At 48.6% G+C, this 22,362-nt stretch overlaps 1 protein-coding gene across 1 annotated transcript in view; it reads left to right on the top strand.

The window, feature by feature from the left end:
• The first annotated feature begins 2,082 nt into the window (after positions 1–2,082).
• Positions 2,083–22,362, top strand: part of WSCD2 (WSC domain sialate O sulfotransferase 2) — a 43,952-nt gene continuing 23,672 nt past the window's right edge. Inside the window, exons 1-3 of the mRNA XM_024741557.1 lie at positions 2,083–2,461; positions 12,598–12,712; positions 15,802–15,986. Coding sequence (XP_024597325.1) covers positions 2,083–2,461; positions 12,598–12,712; positions 15,802–15,986 — 679 coding nt within the window. The remainder of the gene's footprint in view (positions 2,462–12,597; positions 12,713–15,801; positions 15,987–22,362) is intronic.

Genomic DNA, 22,362 nt, shown 5'->3' with positions numbered 1-22,362 from the left:
ATGGATGGGTGAATAGATTGTGACTTGACAGATGGGTAGGTGGACTGCTGGATAGATTAAAGGATGATGGATGGATGGATGGATGAACACATAGTTTGACCCCGCGAGAGCATGGATTTGGGGCTGTTTTGTTCATTTAATTATTCCAAGTGCCTGCAACAGTAGCTGGTGCATGTAGGTGCTCAGTACTTAGTTCCTGAATTAATAGGATGGCATATGGAGGGACACTGGACTCTACCTTGAACCACAGTTAAACTCCCATGCTGCTATCTGGATTGGTAGGGGCTGTTACCATTCAAATCACCCACTGGCTGACAGCTGAATTCTTTGCACTGGCCAAGATTGTCATGAGGCCCCCTGCTGGTGGTAAAATGAAACAACATAGGCCAAGTGGAGTCTTCTATTTTCTAATTTAGATTCTATTTTCCTCCTGGCTGATGATTCTGAATGTTGACTCATAAAGCCATGGTTCTCAAACCTTTGTGCTCATTACCGTCACCTGAGGGCACCTTGTTACACCTGTAGGTGTCCTCTTCAACCAGAGATTCTGGTTGGAGAGGTCAGGAAACTTCATGTTTAACCAGGCTGCCAAGTGTTTCTGAATCAGATGCTCCTCAGACCACACTCTGAGGGACCCTCAAAGGATGAGCCACTGCTGGTCATTGGGAGGCAGTGGAGATGGGCTGCTGCTTCAGGGGCTGTCTCTGGATTCCCAAGTGATGCCCAGACCATCACTTGGAGAAAGAGTGTCAAAAAGGCAGGGGTTCAGAGCTGCGGTTTTGTGTTTGGACCATCCTGGGTTCAAATCCCACCTCCACCACTCACCAGCTGTGTGTCCTCAGTTGCCTCATCTGTAAAATGGGAAATAGTTACTTCCCACAGGAACATGGGGAAGAATCATTAATACACATAGAAGGCTTGGCACAAAGCAGGGCATACCAGAGACACTCAATAAATACTGAGTGAATGCGTATGTTGCTAAATGATTCTGCTTTCCTTCCTTCTTTTCTTCCTTGGATAGAAGAGAGGGGCTATGGATTTGATCTCTCCCATTACAATGTGAGCCCTGTGAGGGATGGGACTGTGTCTCTCTGGTTTACAGCTTTATTTCCAGCACCTAGGACAGTGCCTGCTACACAGTAGGTGCTCACTAAACATTTGTTGGGAAAAAAAATGAATGAATTTGATCTGGTTCAGTACCAGCCAGGTCCAGCAGACAGTTCAGCAAGGACCTAGGAAGTACTCTTTGGCCTTGAAGTAACCCACGAATCAGTGTATATTTGACAAATATGCAGACGTGTGGGGCATAAGAACCTGTGCTTGTCCAAGATAAAGCTTGCCCTCAAACCAGGACCCAGTAGGATTCGCTTCTACCCAGCACTGCTGGGTGCTTTGAGCCGCTGGTTTCCTCCCCTCTCTGACTCTGCATCCCCCCTTGAGAATGTTCAAGAACGCTTCGAGTTCTGGCCTCTATGAGGAGATTTCTTATGCCTGTACCTGTGCTGTTTTGCAGGTGACGGCCCTGAGCCCGAATGCTTAACCGGATGAAAGCCCGCTAGCTTCTGTTTCTGCCAGGTGGGCACACAGAGCGTGGTCCCCAGCTGGGGAAGAGGCCAGACACGGCCCTCAGTGAAATAATCCAGCCCCTACAGGCCTGAGCAACTGAGAAAGGGCGAGAAGCGAACTCCAGCTGCTGGTGAAGCCTCACAAAATCCTCCTCCGATTGCTATTTTCAAAGTTCTTTGGGAACGCTGAGGCAAAGAAAAAGATGTAGGAAAATGGGACCAACTCCTGCGTGTCCCGAGCCTCAGAACCCCTTTCATGGCCCAAAGAAGCTCACCTTGGCTCCGGGAGGGCTGGTGAACTCTGTCCTCCATTCTCTTGGCTTCAGCCAGGCATTGGACTTGCCCTCCCGCTCTGATCTTGGCAGTCACCTTCGCAGACGGATTAAGACTGAAGACCCCCAGGGACTGCATCCCTAAGGGAAGCTTGAGAAGCAGAGCCCTGCCTCCATTCCCTCCCTGGATCACACCCCCCAGCCCCCAGCGGAGCCAAAACGATCCAGTCCGGAATGATCCCGCTATGGCCAAGCTCTGGTTCAAATTCCAGCGGTACTTCCGCAGGAAACCTGTACGTTTCTTTACCTTCCTGGTGCTCTACCTGACAGCTGGGAGCCTCGTCCTCCTTCACTCTGGTTTTGTGGGTCAGCCTGCTGTTTCCCAGAACCAGGCCAACCCCGTTGCGGGGGCCCCAGCGGAGGGCGCTGAGCTGCCCTTTTTGGGTGACTTAAATCTGGGCAGAGCCTTCCGGGATACAGGTGAAACCTCGAGCATCGCCCGCAGGTATGGACCCTGGTTCAAGGGCAAGGACGGGAATGAGAGAGCCAAGCTGGTGGACTACGGGGGAGCCTGGAGCCGGGCCCTCAAGGGGAGGGTCATTCGGGAGAAGGAGGAGGAGCGAGGTAAGAGGGGTGAGCATCTGGGCTTGGAAGGTGGCTGAGGAGAAGGGAAGGGGGATGATGATGATAATAACGTAATAACAGCTGCCAGCGTTCAGTGTTTAAGAGGAACCAGTCATCATACATGCAAGAGGTTTCACAGAGGAGAAAATTGAAGCTCAGAGACATTGAGTAGCTTGCCCAAGGTCACACAGCTTGTAAACAGCCAAGCTTAGATTTGAACCCTGAATCTGTCAGAGTCCAAAGTCTGACCCTCCCCTGCAGGCTTTTTTAGCCCTTGTTACATACACTTGAAAATCAAAACACCTAGCATCTACTGAGCACTTACTAAGGGCCAAGTACTTTTCTAAGCACTTGTCATGCATTGAATTATCACCACAACTCTATGTGACAGGTGCTGTTATTCCCATTTTAAAGGTGAGGAAACTGAGGAACCGGAGCCCAAGTTTACATAGTGACAGAGCTTCTGCTCCACTGCATTGCTTCTCAGTTCACTTTGCTGGATCTCTCAGTGATGGCACTTGGGGAACCTCATCACCCTGGGCATATTTCGTTGCGTTTTCTTAGCCTGTCACAGTCCAAAAGGGCTTTTCTTGGGCTTCCCTGGTGGCGCAGTGGTTGAGAGTCCGCCTGCCCGATGCAGGGGGCACGGGTTCATGCCCCGGTCTGGGAAGATCCCACATGCCGCGGAGCGGCTGGGCCCGTGAGCCATGGCCGCTGAGCCTGCACGTCTGGAGCCTGTGCTCCGCAACAGGAGAGGCCACAACAGTGAGAGGCCCGCGTACCGCAAAAAAAAGAAAAAAAAAAGGGCTTTTCTTCGTAAGTGCATTACCTCATTTGATTTTTACTACACTCCACGGACTTAAACAAGGAATATGGACTTATGCCCAGTTAACAGACGTGGAAACAGGCTTGAAGAAGTGAAGACTCTTCTCCAGGGCCACATAACTGGTAAGTGGTAAGTTCAAATCAGACCCATCTGACCTGGATGCTCGCTCTATGACTACCTCCCAGAGCAGCCGACGTCTCCCCATCTAACTTGCATTCTGGGGAGGACCCCACAACCCCTGCAGTTCATGAGATTAATATGAATGGATGTTTCCAGAATCTGGGACAGATGGTTTAGGAGGATCTACGACCAATCAGGACAGAAGGAAAACCTCCCTAGCCCTTGTGTTCCCTGCCACGTGTCACACTTCTGCTGTGATTCAACCTATGAAAAACCCCTTCTCCCACCGCGGAAGGAAGCAGGACTAATGGAGGGGACTCATCCCGGGGAGCACATTTCCCTGCTTCAGTCCCACCCTGCACCTGGCTCAGGAGCATCCAGAAGACCCTACCGTCTCACCCTCAGGAATTTCCTAGAATTCTGCCTCTTCGAAAACTTCACAGGGAGGTGAAGGGGATTGTGGGAGGTGGCAGAATGGATTGGAGGACTTGGATTCATAGTCCAGGTCCACTCCAACCAGCCGTGTGGTCCAGGCAAGTGGCTTTACCTTCTCATGCCTCAGTCTTTTCATCTGTAAAATGGGAATAATGACCCCCTCCCCGCCAGGTTTCTCCAGAGAGTTCAATGAGACATGGTTATGGAAACACTTGGCACACTGCCTGCACACAGTAAATTCTTAGGGATGATCAGGAAATTCTTGTGAATCTACCTGGGTAAGGGACCCCATCTTGTAGGCACAGTTGAGGTGTGAGGTGCTACACTGATGGAGAAATCATGATGTGGGTTCCCTCTCTACCTTCTCCAATCAGTAAGCTTCGTCTCACCCCAGCCACACCAAACTCCTTCTGCTACTTTGCAAACCCCAAAGTTTGCCACAAGCCTGCGCCTTAGGATATGCTCCCATCATACTTAGGATAAATTCCAGAGTCCCCACCATGGCCCACCTACCCAGCCTCATGTTATAACGTTTCCTACCCCTCCTCACCACACACTCCTCCCCGTTGTCCTTCTTGCTGGTCATTGAACACACCAAGTCTTATCCTACCTCGGAATCTTTGTATAGATAGTCCTGTCCATCTGGGGTGTTCTTCCCCGTATCTTTGCATGGCTCCCTTCCTCCCTTCCTCCTGGAACTCAGTCAAACCTGGCCACCCTGTAGAGGTCTTCCTGGACTGTCCTAAAGTAGCACCACTTTGTGCCTGGTCAGGACCAGATTCCCCAGCTCTATTTTTGTCACAGTACTTACCGCTATCTGAAAGTATCTCGTTTTTACTTGCTTTCTTGTTTATAGTCTGTCTCTACTACTAGACCGTCAGCTCCAAGAAGGCAGGGATAGTGCCTGTCCTGTCACCTCATTCTATCAGCACCTGGGACAGCACCAGGAACAAAGATGGCGCTCAGTACCTACTGGTTGAATGAATGAGTGATTGGATGGACAAATGAATGAATGACCAGCCCTCTGCCTGGAGTGTCTCCACAGGCTTAGCTCTACTCTTCCTCCAGATCTCAGCTTAGCTCACCTCCAGGAGATTGTCCCTGACCCCACCTCCAGGCTTGATCGAAGGTTCCTCTTCTCTACTCCCTGTCATGGCTCTTATGTGAATGGTAATTGCCTGTGTTTATCGAGGTCCTTTGGTAGAATATGATTCCCTAGTGGTGGCACGGTTGATTTATCCAACGACAATAACAACATCCCCCCATTTGTTATGAGAATGAAATCCCGCTGCCACGAGTAATTATTACCATTTCTTGAGCACCTGCTTCATGCCAGTCACTGTCCCACTTGCTTTTCATATGTTATTTGCATGGAATGATATATGTAAAATGCTTATTACATCTCCTGGTTTATAATAATAGGTCACTTAATAGTTTCTGCTGTTGGTAGTCGAAGTAATCGCTAAACATCTATCGAATGGTCATTATTGGCTAGACCATGTTATAAGTGCTTCATTGCCTTATGTAATTATCACAACAACTCAAAAAGTTAGAGACTATTATCCTATTTTACAAATGGGAACGTTTTAAACTCAGGGAGAGGTCACTTACCCCAGGTTACACAGGTAGTGAGTGGAGGAACTGAGGTTTGAAACAAGGTCCATTTAACTCCAAAGCTTGTGAGCCTTCTTCTCTACCATGCTATCCCCGCTGCCTCTGGAAATCTTATGTATTTTATAAAATATAAAGAGAGAAGGAAGAGAAAATAAGAAAGAAGCCTGGACCCCAGAGCTCTCATCAGGCAGCTTTAGAATCAAGTGGTCTTAGTAAGAAAACACAAATTCAGACTGTCCTCGATTAACTTATTCCGAGTTCAGCAAGGAAATACAACATATTAGATTAACGCTAATAAAAACGAGACGCTTCTTTGACCTGATGCTACACCCACTTGGCTTTTCTCTGAAGCTGGCAAGGACTCTGCTTGATGCAGTGATGCAAGACTTAAGCTGTAAAGGATTCGGAGCCCATCACGGCGCAGTTGGTGAGGGTGGAGCTGCTCCCAGGCTGGGCTGGGGCTGGGCAGGAAGTCTGACTTCCTGGGTGGAGCTGGCACCTACAATGTGCCAGTCACCTTGCTAGGCTTGCGAAATCCTGTGCTCTGAGCAGCCAAATGAGGGTTCAAATCCCAGTTCTGCAGCTTGCTGGCTGTGCACCTTTGGGCAGGTCACTTCAGCTCTCTGAGCCTCAGTTTCCTTTGGGAGATAAAAAGTAATTAACATCAGATGACTGATGTGATGATTATATAAAATAAATCAATAACGTGCTCTCTGAATGCCAGGCACTGTTCTAAACCCTTTGCATCTATTACTTCATGTAATCTTCGTAGCAACTCAATTAAGTAGACACTGTTATTAACTCCCCCATACAGGGAAGAAACTAAGGCACAGAGAGGCTAGGTAACCTGCCCAAGGTTATCCAGCTGGAGGAGGGGGTAAACCAGGATTTGAACCCAGGTGGTTTGAATCTTACACCTGAACCTTAAGCACTACATTGTCTCGCTTCTCAACACACAGCACAGAGTGTGGCACACAGTAAGCAGTTAGTATGTGCCGGCTGTTATTATTAATATTGTAATTCTGTAGGAGAAAACAGAGATGATTTGACTTACCTTAGGTGACCCAGTTGTTGGGACCAGAGCCAGGAGCCAAATCCAGTTTGATTTCAAAGTCTGTGCTGTTTCTGTTCCCCCCAGATTACAGAGCGGGTGGGCTGGGTGTAAAGAAGGACACGGGGATATTTAGCCAGCATTTTTGGAAGGGACAGCAGGGCACCCACTCCCCATCTCCTCCAGCCGAAGATGTGATCTCTGCAGATTATGGAGGGTCTGCTGTGTGTTGGAGACTGTGTGCTCATACTCAGCCTCACATCAGGTAGGAAGTATTAAACTCTTTTCATACATTAAGAAACAGAGGCTCAGAGAGAGTAAATGACTTGCCCCGCCATGTCACACAGCTGCCAAGAGGCAGAGCAGACTCCAACCCGATTCTGTCTGAATCCAAAGCTCTTATTCTTAACCGCTGAGCTATAGCAACCCCAACTGCATTCATTCATTCATTCATTCATTCATTCCATATTTACTGCACGTCTGTATGCCCCGCCCTGTGCTGGGAGGTGGAGACACAAGAATGATTCAAGCAGTTTTTTTTTTTCCCTCTGAGGAATATTCACACCCTCCTGGGGGAAGACAGGCAAGTAAAAGGTAAATTATGTTTTCAAAAATAACTTTTTTCTTGATTATCAAAGTAGAAAAATTAGAATACATAGCAAAAAAGAGATGAAAATAAAAATAGCCCAGAGTCCCACCATCCAGCAACAGTCCCAGTCAACACCGTTGGTGTATCACCTTTACCTTCCTGTCTTTTTCCTCTATGTGTGTATTTCTAAAGAATAGAATGGTGTATATATAGCATCATATTCTGCTTTCCCCTACGATAGCACTTTTTCATTTTGTTAAAAATTCTTCCCCAATGGGCCTAAATTATTTCTAATGTGAAAAAATAATGGACAATACTTGGAAAATTGTTTCAGAAAAGTGTTAAGGTGGGGTAAGCCAGGGGACTCTGGGATCCCAAAGGAGGGATCCCATTCGGTCATGGGGCTGTATCATGGCTGCCTTCCTGGGGGAGGTGATAGTTGAGCTGAGCCTTCAAGATCCATGGGCCTTGACCAAAGTGAAAGATGCATCCCTTCTACCCCAGGGAAGCCTAGATATGGGCAGGAAATTCCATTCTCTCTGCGAGGAAACCCAGACAGCACTGGAGTGATCCTCTTGAAGGACAACTTTCCAAGATGGCGGAGAATCCTCAGCAGGAATATACAGTTTCTCTTCTCCATGAAGAGATCAATCTTACAATCAATCCTAAAACTACCCCTGTATTAGAGTCTGAGGGCTGCTATAGCAAAATACCATGAACTGGGTGTCTTGAACAATGGAAATGTATTACCTTGAAGTTCTGGAGGCCAGAAGTCCAAAATGAAGATGGGCTCTCAAAGGCTCTAAGAGGAAATCTGTTCCAAGCCTTTCTCCAAGCTTCTAGCATCAGCAGGCGCCCTCGGCTTTCCTTGCAGCTGTATAACGCCAGTCATTACCTCTGTTTTCCCATGGCCTTCTCCTTGTGTCTCTGGGTCTTCAGAGAGCCACTTTCTTACAGGGACACCATTCACATTAGATTGGGACCCACCTGCTCCAGTATCACCTCATAGGTAATTACATCACCAATGACCTTATTTCCAAATAAGGTCACATTCTGAGGTACTGGGCTTAGGACTTCAACCTATCTTTTTTTTTTTTTTGATGAGGGGCACAATTCAACCCATAACTATTCCCACTTTTCAGGCAGGAGCTTGAGTAATACTACAAGGCTACTGCAGTGTCAGGATTAGAACCCCAATCTGGTGGACTCCAAAACTGTTCTTGTAGGACACTGTAGTGCCTCCTGTCTGTGAATCTACTCACAGACAGTAAATAAGAGGAATACAAATTAGCATAGGTGTAGCTATCTTTTTAACAAATTACTTTCATTGAAGAGAGCAAAATTTCTTGAAAAGGAAGATTAATTGAAGCAAAAGAAAAAAAAAGTAAAGGAAAGGGGAAGAAACACAGTCAGGAGAGCTCCTTTCCGGATGCCTGTGCTCTCCTGGGCTCACCCCTCACTGGTTTCTGTGCTTGAGATAAATAGGCAGACTGGGACAGGACTTGGCCATTTCAGCAATATTTAGATGGCTGCAGAGATAAACTGATAGATTATGTGAACTCGGCCATTAATTCACCCTCGAGTGACCTGTGATTTTTGTCCCTGTGTTACATACTCGATCTCCACCTCATCTCCGGGGGATTCTGCCACCACAGCAGAACTTGAGGCGGGCCTTTGGAAAATGGTGGAAGTGGGTTGGACAGTACCCTTGCTGATGAGCTCATTGCTAGCAGGGTGATAGAACTCCAGGGACAGGGTCACCGGTTACGTTGGCCACAGCCTGCACTGAAGGGTCAGTGGGGAAAGAGTCGCCAGCACTTGCCCAGGACAAGGAGGAAACATTCAATATCCATTTCCTGACCCAAAGAGCTCAGCCCGTCCATCAGGTCACAGTATGTAACACGCCCATTCTTCTCCAGAGCATCAGTGAAGGTACCATGTATCTCTTTTTTCCTCCTGTTGACAGATGAGGAAATGGAAGGTCATCTGTTCACCCAACAAGTCTTTGAGCACCTATTAGGTAGGACATCTCAGTCTGTTGCCTGGCCTGTGGGAGGGTTAGGGAAGGGGTGGTATAACATTTAAAAGCCCAGGCTTAGGGGCAGTTGGACCTATGGTCAAATCTCAACTCTTCTCCCAAAAGACCCTCCCTCTCCCATCATCCCTCCAGGAAGGCCTCTCTTGGAGGATGGAGAAGCCCTTCTCCCAAGCTCAGACTGAATGTGGTACATGGGAAAAAGCAGCCTAGACATGGTGTAGTCTAGACTCTCCAAGCTGGGTGGACTTAAGCAACTTAGCTTGACAATCAGCATATTAGTCAGTGCACCTTTGGTGGCAAGGGACAAAAACCCATCTTGAATCAGCTTAAGCTAAAGAAGAAAATGTATTGTGTCTTGTCTCCAAACTACCAAAGGGGCTAGATTTTCAAATGAGTGATTTGTGCCCTTCTCTTCCTAACTCTCATCTCTGCTCACCTCTGACTTAGTTTGGTTCTTCTCCTGTACAGACTGACTTTGATGCCAGGGATTGTGGCTGTCAGTAGCTCTGGGCTTAGATGATGCCAGTGTCATAACCCAAGGGAAACAGATTTCTTTCTCCCAGCTTTAATCTATAAAAATCCAAAGAATGGGTCATGTGCCCTTCCCTGTAGCCATCAATCACTGGCTGGTGGCAGGTGCAACATGATTGGCTCTTTCAAGGTCAGTGCCTCCTCATGGTCAGGGCAGCTAAGATCTGTTAACAGAAAAATAGGAAGAGGAGGTGCTTTGAAGGTACAAACAGTACCATTACAGTCTATCCCTTAACCCCGCAGAGGACGTGTGTGTACATACACTCGCACTCCTATTAATTTGATTATAAAAGTCTCATCTAACACAATCCACTATCCCATATATGGCCAAATGCACCTACCCTTACCCTAAGGTGAGACCACCCGTGGTCATAGTACACCCAACTCCAAGCCTGGCATTTCTGGGTCACGAGTGTTACTCTCCATCAGAACTCAGTGTGGTGCCTTGTGATCCTGAAGTCTGTGGGCCAAATGGAAGTGAAGCCCCCTCCCCAAATGTAAAATGGATGGAGGACAGATCAGGGCTTAAATTTTAAGTGAGACACTTCCAAGCTGTAGTAACACAGGCAGACTACATAGTTGCGAATTCTACATAAAAACGAGTAACATGTAGTAACATGAGTGGTTACCAGTCAGAACATATACCATATGCCAAAAGAAAGGTTTGCATCTAAGACAGAGAGATGTAATAGTCATTAGGATCAGCCTCTCCATCTATAAAATGGGTTAATAAGAAGGGTGTGAGGACTGAATTTTTTTAAATAAGGCATGGCACTTAGTAAAGTAGATAGCACATAGTAGATACTCAATACATATTCTCTCCTCTCTCTCTCTCTCTCTCTCTCTCTCTCTCTCTCTCTCTCTCTCTCACACACACACACACACACACACACACACACACACACAGTTTTTGATCTGATGACAGTGACCTCCTGCTGACAAAGTAAAACAGCCATTTCCCCCCTTCCCCTCTCCCTCCCTCTCCTTCCTCCTTTTTTTTCTCCTCCTGCCCATCCTTGGACACTCTGTCCTCTAGTGACCTATTGAGCTAAAGTTGGTGTGAAGCTGTCACCACCGTGGCCCATGGAAGTCCTCACTCCCAGCGCATATGTAAACAAGCATCCATGCCCCAGGGCCGTGGTTCCTTCTGTGACACAGGAGGGACATACATTGTTGAACAAGCACAGTGACAAGATGTAGGCTTTTCCAGAGCTGTCACCATCTGATGTGCCCGCTCCAGGGAGGCAATGTTTCTTTTAAAGATGGACGGACTGTTCTTAGTTGACCAAATCACCTCTGTCTTATGAAAGAAATTCAAGGTGATCAGGGATGAGACGCATCTCCAGCGAGGCTAACAAATTCTGCACTTACCAGGGTGGTGTTGAGGGAAACAATTGCTCCATAATGAGCCTGTATCCTCTGCTAGACCCTGCTCTCCACCATGAGTGAGGGGGACAAGAAGCCCACAGTTTAAATAGACAGCAGCCCACCCATGAACGAGATCAAGTGGCATGTAATATTTCCCTCAGTCGCTCCCTATGAGGGCCGTTTAATTCCAAGGGCTGGCTGGGTCCTCGGTCTAACCTTCAGTTATTTCCAAGTGCAAGGGTGGAAAGAGCACTGATTTGGGGTCCCATAGATCTAGATTTAAGTCTTTGTTCTACCGTCAATTAGTTTCAGGTCTCAGACAGCTCACTTCACCTTTCTGGGCCTCTGTTCAATCATCTAAGAAAACAGTTTAAGCATGCCGAGGGTCATTGCACCTGGGTCATTGCAAAGATCCTCGGATTCAAAGAGAAACAAACAGTAGTTCAGCACATGGGCTCTGCAGCCAGATTGCTTGGGTCCAAACCTAACTCCACAGGTATAAAGCTGTGTTTCCTTGGGCAGGTGACTTAGCCTCTCTGGGCCTCAGTTTCCTCTTCTACATTGAGTGGGAATATTAATACTTACCTCATAGGGTCATTCTAAGGATTCACTGAGACAATATGTGTAAAGCAGTTAGCAAAGTGCATGTCCAAATTAATGATTATAAGAACCTATGGGGAAAGTCTTTATAAACTGTAAAGTACCATCTTTGTGTACTATTTACCAGGAAGTACGGGAACACGAGTACTACTTTAAGAAAGCTAAGTGAACGGTTTGTACTTGGATAGCTGTTTCACATTATTTAAAATTTTCCTTTTGGATGAAAGCATTCGCCTTGGCCCACAAGGTGGGCAAACTATAACGTACTTACACAGCACTGTGAATGGCTGGTTTTTTATTCCACTCACCTTAACTTTGTGCCTGTTATATTCAAGGCACTGTAGTAGAGACGTTTACACAAATAAGTCCATGTTAACCTCATTGGGCTGATATTTTCATCCCCACGATGAAGAAAACTAGGCCTCAGGGAGGTAACTGGCCTAAATGCACTAGGTCAGCACGAGAATGTAACCAAAGTGATACGACAACCTAGATCTTGAGATATCCCAGGCCAGTGTTCCTCCCAAGGGGAAATAACACCTTAAGCCATCTTGCAGAAATGATAACAGGCTGTCAACTTATCAAGCTCTTCAGAGCTGTCCTAATACAGGTCTCATCTGCTTGGTGCTTAGGGAATGATGTTGGCTTGGGTTACTGGGTGCCCAGTTGTCACCAGTAGAGCCCAGGGGCATGACCTTAACCCTGGCCTTGGAAAGGTCCCTCCCTCCTCTCTGTTGACCTCCAGGGCCCACAGCCTCACCCATGGGACACCACTGCCCTTATAGATCATGTTCTGCCAATGCACATGAGTTTCAGTCTCTCTTGTTTCTACTTTACTGCTCGGAGGAAGGAATTGGTACCAAAAGGTCAACAAGGCCACATAGCCAGAGGCACACTGGGTACTCCTGAAACCCTTTCAGCTTTGTCCCCCCTGCCAAATCTGACTTTTCTCATCTCCCCAAAGCTAAGTACATCGGCTGCTACCTGGATGACACCCAGAGCCGGGCCCTTCGAGGCGTGTCCTTTTTCGACTACAAAAAGATGACCGTCTTCCGTTGCCAGGACAACTGTGCAGAACGGTAGGGCCCCACCAGTGTCCCAGGCATTCAGACCCCTTCCTTCTCAGATTCCTACCTGTGGTGGTCTTTCTTTTTCCGTGGGAGGGCATGATGGAGGATGAACATGTGACTACAAGGAAAGGGTGATGTGTGTGTGTGCGCGCGTGCGTGCGTGCGTGCACCTGAGCAGGGAGTTGGTCTGTGGGGATTTGTGAGGCTCTGCCTAGGAGTGAGTCTGCAGCGTACAGTATGCAGGGTCATATGTTTGTAAGCTTAATGCCAATACCTAACTGTCTTTAAATAACAGTAGCTGTGAGTGCAGGAGTCTCTGTGGATATGTTTGCAAGGGTCCCGAATTGAGGGGAAAGCACAAGTGGGTGTTTACACGCAGGCAAGTGTGAGTCTGTGAGCATGAGGCTTGTGTGATGCCCGTGGGGAGGGTGAGGTGGGAGCCCGGGATCAGGGCTATTTAATGGTTTACCAGCCAAGAAACTATTTGTTTCTCTACCAGGGAGAAACACTCACCTGTCCAGACAGTGTTTTCCAATCTAAGAATAAAATGATGTTCTTGATTAGAACATGCACTGGGGGGAGGGAGCTGACTTTCCAAGAGTGGATGAGGCCCCAGAGGACTGGCGAGTTGGCACCCTCAGTCCAGGCCTGGGAACCAGCACTGCTGCCCTAGAGGCACTGTGGAGTGAGCTGACCTTCTTCTCCCCTGTGCCCTGGGTCCCCTGACGTGTGATGGCTTGTGAGAGGCCTCTAACATGCTCATCTTCAGGCTCTAGCCTGATCACAAGCTCTGAAGGAGCTCCACTGCATGGCTGGAGTGGAAATGGGCAAGTGGGTGGCCAAGGGACTCTTCCCTCAGTTCCTGACTAGGACACACTGTCCCCTTTATAATCAGCTTTCATAACAGTTCACCGTTGAAATCCTGAGCCCAGGACCGTCTCCAGCTTGGGAAAGACTCCAAGCTCTTGAGGATATTGATTCTTAAATTTATTTATTGAACGGTGGGGAGACAGAAGTGAATTTCAGAGTCCATGCCCTTAGAGAGGTCTTGTGGGAGTTGAAGAGTTAATATTTGCAAAGCAAATATTTGAGTGCCTGGAAGAGAGCAAGTGTAAGCTATTGGCATTCTGTGGCCCAAACCTGTTCTTGCTTCTGCCTCCCCAAGTAGCTGGGGAGCCCCTTGGGGGCAGGGCTGCAGCTGACTCATCTCTGCATCCATCTGGAAACCCATGTGGGCAGCCACAAGTATGCGCTGAACCAGAGTGAATTACGCGAGTTGATCTGACTCATCTTCTGAAGCTCCACCTTGGCTGTCACCTCCTCTGAGAAGTCTCTCCTGACACTCCAGGCAGGTTGGGGGCCTCTTCCGCATTTCCACAATCTGGGACTTACTCCATCTCAACCCTCATCTCACTACGCCGGCGTTTTCTGGTTAAGCGCTTGTCACTCCATCTAGGCTGTGAGCTCCAGGACGCACACGTCAGCATCACCTGGAATCTCTCAAGATTGCTGGGCCCCACCCGCAGCTTTTGATTTGGTGGGTTTGAGGTAGGGCCCAAGAATCTGCATTTTTAACAAGTTCCCAGGTGACACTGGATGCTGTGGGTCCTGGAACTATGGTTGGAGCACCACTGCTCTGATTTTCACACCCAGCTGGGAAATTTTAGAAACTCCTGCTGTCCACTGTTCCTTCTATCAGTGGGTCCATTTATATGAGACGGGCCCCAAGGGCACCTGAGAACCAAGGCTTGAGAGAGACAGCGACAGACAGGTGGAAGAAGGAGACTGGCCCAGCTCCAAGATGCCCAGATAGTTTAAGCTGCTCTTACTGCGTCTGCCCAGGTGACCGTGTGACCACACGCTACCTGAGTAGTAGAGGTGTTTGGAGACATGAGTCTGGGTGGGTCTGTCCCTCCAGCCAGCCCCCAAAAGTCCCGAGTGATGGCGTGAGCTGACACCTCCCAGAGGTCCAGCCTTGCATGACCAGTATTTTGCAGGCTGCTCCCCCAAGGAGCTTTCACGATTCTGGGAAGTGCCTCAGAGGCCACAGTGGGCAAGAGGACTGAGCAGGGGTCGTCCTACTCCCCTCTCCCCCACCACTTCATACCTACCCTGTGAGGCAGAGCAAGCACTTCCCTTTTCATCTGTTTACAGAACAGGTCCTCACCAAAAGTCCTTTTTAGGAAATGATTCCAGAGCTATGAAAAAAATTGACAATCTTGCAGTGCCTGGATATTTTTTTTGTTTGTTTTAAGGAAAGGAATTTTTTACTTGGCTGGATACGTGACCTTGGTTTTGCCACCTTCCAAAGACATACGAGAGTCCCTGCCCCCTCCCCTGGGTCCAGCTCCTCTCAGGGGACATAGAGGCATCATTCCTGGGGGATGTTTCCTGGAATAAAGAGGCTGGACTTTGCAGATATGATTGGCTTGTGGCTCTAGACAGGGAAGAGCAAGAGAGTGGGTGGGGCAGAGGGACCACAGGACCAGAGGGGTGTGTGTGTCAAGTGTCCTGTGTGTTGACGGTATATGTAGATGGGTGTGAATATGATGTTGTGTGTCTATGTGGGTAAGTGTATGGGGGTGTGAGACATGAGGCAGGGATGGAAGCAGGTGGTCCCTGGGGTGTTGTCCCCTTCCAGAGTCTCCCTGTCCCCCAGGGACCTCTTTGTATTCCTTCTTGGCTTCCTGCCCATCCCACCTCCAAGACTTTCTAACCCCTTAGCCTCCCTGACTCTCTCAGGGTCTCCTTATTCTCAGTCCAGATCCCCCTGTCCCTTGGAGTATCCCTGTACCTCAGATCTCCTTGGGTCTCCCTGATGCCCAAAGTCTTCCTTGTTTCCCCTCTTCCAGGGAGATAGGGAGACCCCCACCCCAGTCTCCTTATTCCTCTGGGATCTCCCTGTCTCCTGGAAGCCTCTGTCTCCTGTCCCGTGAGGTCTCCCCTGTCCCCCTTCCATCGTCTGTCTCTCCATTTCCCCTGGGACCTCCTGGTCCCCGGAGCCCTCCCGTCCCCCAGGCCTCCTCACTAGGTGAGTCGCCCTGTCCCTGGGGTCTCCACGGTGGCAGCTATCCTGGCCTGACAGCAGCCTCCCCCAGGGGTTACCTGTATGCTGGGCTGGAGTTCGGCGCCGAGTGCTACTGTGGCCACAAGATCCAGGCGACAAACGTGAGCGAGGCGGAGTGTGACATGGACTGCAAGGGCGAGCGGGGCAGCGTGTGCGGTGGCGCCAACCGCCTCTCCGTCTACCGGCTGCAGCTGGCCCAGGAGTCAGCCCGCAGGTGTACGTGAGTCAGCCCCTCCCCTCTCTGCCCTCACCCACCTGAGCGCTCACCTGTACCTTCCACGGCTCCCACCGCTCCTAAGCCCTCGGCTGCCCTCCAAGGCTGCCACCATCCTGCCCCAGCCTCACCTCCAGCCACGCCCCTCTTCCTCCTTAACAAACAGCTAGAGCCCGAGCTGGCCTGTCCTTCCTCATTTTCTGAAAGCAGATTGTGTCTAACGATGGTGACAATGACAATGACAACAGCAAACACTTCATTGTTTTCCAAGTGCCTTCTATGGGAGAGCACATCTAATCCTCAGGATGACCCTTGAAATCGCACTGTTGTTCACCCACTCCCATTTTACAGATGAAGAGACTGAGGCTCAATGTCACACAAACAGCAGAGGATTTAAACCAACTCCAGAGCTTATGTCTTTAATGCTCCTGTAGAGAATTTATCCCTCGCCTGCCAGTGCCTCAGTCTTGTTGGAAAAACTCTCCAGTTTCCAAACTGAGGGAGGGAAGGGGATGAATAGCCGAGGACAAGAGCCACCCCTTCTTCTGTGGATATTGTCCCATTGTCCCCTCTCTGGGTGTTTAATAGCAGTTAATGTCTATTTATCAAGCATCTTCCGTGTGCCAGGCACGTGCTGAGCCCACTGCAAGCCTGATTTTGTTTCCCTTCCCTACAGACTTTTCAGGCAGTTACCATGGTTAATTATCTCCATTTTACAGTGAGGAAACCGAGGCTTGATGAATTTAAGTAAGCCTGCCCAAGGTCACACAGTCTTGTGACCTCAAAGGTGACCTTCAGACCTATACGAAGAGCTAATGGCCTTGACGAAAGACAGAGGGCTGAGGTTTGTCCTGGTTACTCTTCTGATGCAGTCCTGAGGTAGGAATAGGAATCCAGAACTAAGAATCCCGAATTTGAATGCTCCAATGAACCCTAGGGAGATCTTGTTAAAATGCGAATCTGATTCAGCCGGTGAGATTCTGCATTTCTAAGGCGTTCCCAGGTGATGCTAGGTTGCTGGTCCATGGACCACACCTTGAATAATAAGGCCTTAGACCTCCATGAAGCTGACAAGTTGCACCCAGAATGTCAGCCTGCCCACCCAGGTGGATTTGGCAGAACCTTAATGCCTGTCTGCATGCAGAGAAAGGCCTCTTCCGTATGAATGTCATTGTTTATAAGAATTCATTGCTGGTGTGCTTGACACTGTGTTCTGTTTTCCAAACCCCGTGTTTCTGAAGCCCTGTTCAAGCTTTGCTTTACAACGGGGTCCCGCGTGCCACCAGTTTACAAAGTGGCTGATTTCTAGAAACAGAGGCACCATCTGCCTCCCCATCGTTGCCTCAGTTCCTCCAGCTCTGCAGGTCTGGCTGGCAGAGGGCGGGGAGGGTGTGTGAAATCCAGGCTGGATGATGTCCATACAGCAAGTCTCTGGTTTGGCCATTAGTGTAATGAGGTTTTAATTTGATAGCAGATTTATCATCCCCAATACTGATTTCTTTATGCCAATGTTTACATTATTTTGATGGTGACGTTGACCATTTGAAGAGATGGCCTTAAAGTTGTGTGTATTTAGAGGGAAAGCTGATGCCACTAGAACATTCTAGTGGATGATGCTGAGCTAGATAAATTGGGAGAATTGGGCTGTGTATGTCATCAGCCACTATCAGCTACACCTCCTTTTGGTTAATGTTCAGATTGGCTGGGTAATATGAACATTCTCCTGTCTTTCTGTCTCTGTCTCTGTCTCTGTCTCTCTCTCTCTCTCTCTCTCTCTCTCTCTCTCTCTCACACACACACACACACACACACACATACACACACACACACACACACACTATTGAGATCACCTGGTATAATAACACTCTCATGGACCAACAAAGATTTTTCAGTCATCAGGTGAAATATATAAACCTCAACACACCGAGACCACTAGATCCCGCTACAATTGGGTGTGTTTTGCCCTGGTAGCAGTGGCAGGGCTGTCTGGGTGGTGGCTGGTGAGAAACCCCTGAGGCTGATGGGAATGCTGCTGTGGCCCTCAGCTTGCCCACCTCTGCAGTGGTGTTTTGTTCCATCTGAGAAAGGAACCTTTGTATTTATGTCGAAGACGGGGAACCCATTCATTTCTACTGAGAGGGGAGTCCTGGATTCTCTAAGTCCACCCCAGTTGTTCTGAATCGTCGCTGTACAAGGTTGGAAGCTTGGGCACCTTCAGCTGGAAACTCCAGAAGGAAAGCTAAGCCTTACTAATCTCAAGGCTACTGTAGCTGAGATGAGAATGGAAGTGGCTTGGATAAGGAGACAGATGGTTTGTCAAATTGGGACTCCTGGTGGGCTCCCAGTTGGCAGCATGGTATTTGGAGAGAGCATGGGGACTGTTCATTAAACACTTGATTGCTCTCATGTGTATTAGGCATGGAGAGGACAATGGGTAATAAAGCACAGTCCCTGCCCTCAAGGAGACCACCGTCTAGTGGAGAGACAGAGCCAAGACGAGTGGGATCTGTTCAAGCATGGCAGGTATATATAGGAGCCATGGGAGCAACATTTGAGCTGAATCTCATTCTGAGATTTCCAGGTGAAAGGGAGAGTCGTGTATTCAGCCATGAACAAAAGGATCATCAAAGGTGATGTTTTGAATGACCTGTTGGAAGCACCTTCCTCACTGATGCTTCATTTTACGGCTTTAGAAACTGAGGCCCAGACAGCACAAGTGGCTAAACTGAACAGCCCTGCGGGAGGCCCCACAGGAGAGGGCTGACTGACTAAGGCCTTGAAAGATGCATAGCATTTTGCCTGGTGTAAAAGAGGAGGATATCCAGACTCAAGAAATTGCCAAAGGGTGGGGGAGAGATCTAGGCAGAGGGAATAGAGTGTGCAAAAGCTGAGAGGTAATTTCTAGACATGATGGGCAGGCATGATTTTTCCAAGGCCACAGCGCTTCTTAGGGACTGAGCATAGGCTGGAACCCAGGTCTCTGACTCCTAGTTTGAGTGCTAACTCTATATAGTGCCGTAGACACCTTGACCTCTTGTATTGGATTTTGGACCCCATTGCCTCTCTTTTGGGAGTGTTCCTTGGATTTAACTTACCTCCTTTCTTCCTTGACCCCTGACCTCTCCTTCTGCCCTGCATCCCGACTCTACACCATACAGAACATCCAGTGCCTTTGTTCTGACTCAGTGGCTTCCCATTCCTGAGATCTGATTTATACACAAATAAGTCAGAAAGGGAGGCCTTCCACTGGCACACGACGCTAGCATGTATTACATTAGGGAGGGCAATGAGCAAACACTCCAGGAAACAGATATGGTGGAAACCAGATTCCATTTGTAGAGTCATTAGTTTGTATTAACACCGTGTCCTAATTGTGTTTCCCTGAGCAGTGGCACAGAACTCTTCATGATTGTGAAGATCCAAAGGAGGCTTATTATCGCCCAAGCATCACTCTGGTGGGGTGTCCACCTTGCGTGGGGAGCCAGCCTGCGTGTTTCCGAGGTGATGGAATGCTCCTATAGTAGTGAGAGCATTAAAAGGTTGGCAGAGCAAATGTCTGCAGGCATCCTGCTATTCTTTCTTGCCACAGACACTCAGGCACACGGACTCTTTGCCCTTGTTAGAAAAGAACCGAGAAATGGACTTCCTTCTTGGTTGGATTACATTTTTTCACAGCAGTTTGCTAAATGTGTCAGCAAGTGTAGCTTCTCCTCCCAGGGGCAGAGACCTGCTGGTGATTTGAGAGTATTATGGCTTTATAGGGTGTTGCAAGAGATTTCATTTGCCTGAAAGATTCTTGCAAGATTCGCATTGCAAGGTTCATTAGAATTACACAAAATATACAATATGTATGTGGGGCCCGTGGGTGGCTGTCCGTGGTGCTGACAATCCTTTAGTGCTGCCTAAAACCCCCATGACTGCAGACCAGCCTCTCCCAGGACTCGGCACTTTTCCCTCTTGTTTTTTCTTTTCTATCTTGGTGAAAGTATTATGAAGCTCATGTTATCACTGAAACAGTAGATCTTGACTCGTGGGTCACACTGTACCTGGTGGCTCTCGTGTACTGTTGCTAGTTCTGGCGATTTTTTGTCTTTGAAGGTTCGAAGGGAAACGTGCAATGCTTGTATTTTTTGTTCACTGGTACTCCATTTTAACCAGTTCTGCTGAGAGGAGCCTCAGATGACCATGGAAAGTCATATTGGATGGATGGGCTATGTCTAGCTCCTTCTTTGCCGGGCCTGGAGGCCTCTCCTTTCCCTTGATATATGCCTGGGACCCCTGAATTTTTTTTTTTTTTTTAATTTATTTATTTATTTTTGGCTGTGTTGGGTCTTCGTTTCTGTGCGAGGGCTTTCTCCAATTGCGGCGAGTGGGGGCCACTCTTCATCGCGGTGCGCGGGCCTCTCACTGTCGCGGCCTCTCTTGTTGAGGAGCACAGGCTCCAGATGCGCAGGCTCAGTAGTTGTGGCTCACGGGCCTAGTTGCTCCGCGGCATGTGGGATCTTCCCAGACCAGGGCTCGAACCCGTGTCCCCTGCATCAGCAGGCAGATTCTCAACCACTGCGCCACCAGGGAAGCCCAGGGACCCCTGAATTTTATAATTCATATGGGTCTTCATGTGTTCTGCTGTGTAGGGCCAAGGAGATGTTAGCTAGAAAAGTTTTTCTCCTTCTGCATCATGATGGGGGAGAATTGGTTTGCTCTTCTCCATGAACCGTAATCCAGGAAGGCTATGGGAGCAATGACTGTAGATTTTGAAACCAGGCAGACATTGTTTCTATCCCAACTCCTTCACTTACTTGCTGTGTTGATTTTGGTCAAGCCACTCATTCTGTCTGAGCCTCAAATGCCTCATCTGTAAAATGGGGACAATTCCAACCTTGAAAGATTGCTCTGGCCACCAAGAGAGATAGAATTGAGGAAGCACATAGCACAGTGCCTGTTATGAAGTAGTGGTGATGCACCCTCCTTCCTGAAATGAAAATTCCTCAACTCACTCCGAGTAGCACCCAACTCAAGCTATTTGAATTTCCAACAGCTCACAGGAGCCTCTGGTGATGCCTAAAAATAGCTGGTTTGAATTCTCCTCGGACAGTTAGGCTCTTTGTGTAATTCAATCTCTCTCTGATTATAGGTAGCCATTAACAGCTCCCAGCTCACTGCCTTTCCTCCTCACCAGCATCTTTAATGCAGTAGAGCTTGGCCTAATTACCCAGGGGGTGATGGCCTCTTTCAAACCAAGGAGAACTCTTCCACGCCTGCCTTTAAGCTGATGCCTGGTGGGATTTACCTCATCTTTGTGAAGCCCCAGAACAAAGAGATGATGGACTTCAGAGATACTTGCAGCTGGTTCCAGGATGTTCTTCATCTGCCCCCAGTAAAGGGAGTTGATGAACAGTTGCTCTGCTCGCCTCTTGCTAGTAGAAACTCCAAGCTTCCGAGGTCATGCACCATCCCAGCTGGCCTGGCGACGAAGAGCGGACATTATCAGAATGTGGGGCATGGGCTTTTGTGATCCTTGGACCCCTACTGTGGAGCCTCAGAGGGTTTCTGGGAAATTCAGGTGGCTGGCATGGGGTCTCTGGAGCCCAACCATGTTGGAATTCAGCAGGCCTCCTGCAGAATAGCAGAGAGGTGGGAACCTAGGATGTGATGTCAAATAGGATCAGGGTCAAATCCCTACTCTGCTCCCCACTAGCTGTATGAGCTGGAAAAGTGACCAAATCTTATTATGTCTCGGGGTCTCCACCTGCAAAACAGGATACTAGCATCCTCTACCTCTTAAGTTGTTGTGAGGATTAATTGAGGTGTGATATGTGTAACATACTTAGCACTAACGACATACAGTAAACAGCTGTTATTATTACCTTCGTTGCTATTCTTCAGCAAGGGTTGGTCGTTAGGAAGACACTACTCAGGGTTGCTGCTACTGTCCACGGACTCTGTACTGCACAACTCCAGGGAGCGCCATTCTCACAGGCTACAGGCCGTGAAGAGCAGTGGCTCTGAACTCTGTGCAGGATTCCCCTTGTGAATTAAGAATGCTCAAAGATCCAAGATATTTTAAGTTGGGTTCTCCCGGAGACAAGGATGTGAGCTCTGGTTTACTTGAATCATGACCCCAGGATGCAGCTCCAGGGGAGTGGAGATGTGAGAAAGGGAAGGGAAAGAGCCAGTACTTGCGCTTTACAAAGCAGGTCACTGCTGAGGACAGCTGAGGCCTAATCCCACCGGGGAGCTGTGGGAGGCTGTGGAGAGCGTGCTTCAGAGATGTCCCATTGGAGGAGCAGGAAGCTGCAGTATTTATCCTCCAACATTCACCCATCATTGGCTGAGGGTGGCTCCCAGGGAGATTAACTCCCTGGCAAGTGCAGTCTG

The sequence above is a fragment of the Neophocaena asiaeorientalis genome, unplaced genomic scaffold (genome assembly GCF_003031525.2).
Source record: "Neophocaena asiaeorientalis asiaeorientalis breed wild unplaced genomic scaffold, Neophocaena_asiaeorientalis_V1.1 scaffold648, whole genome shotgun sequence".
Lineage (NCBI taxonomy): Eukaryota > Metazoa > Chordata > Mammalia > Artiodactyla > Phocoenidae > Neophocaena > Neophocaena asiaeorientalis.
Note: the sequence above shows the minus strand (reverse complement) of the source record. Positions and strands in the feature narration are given on the sequence as shown.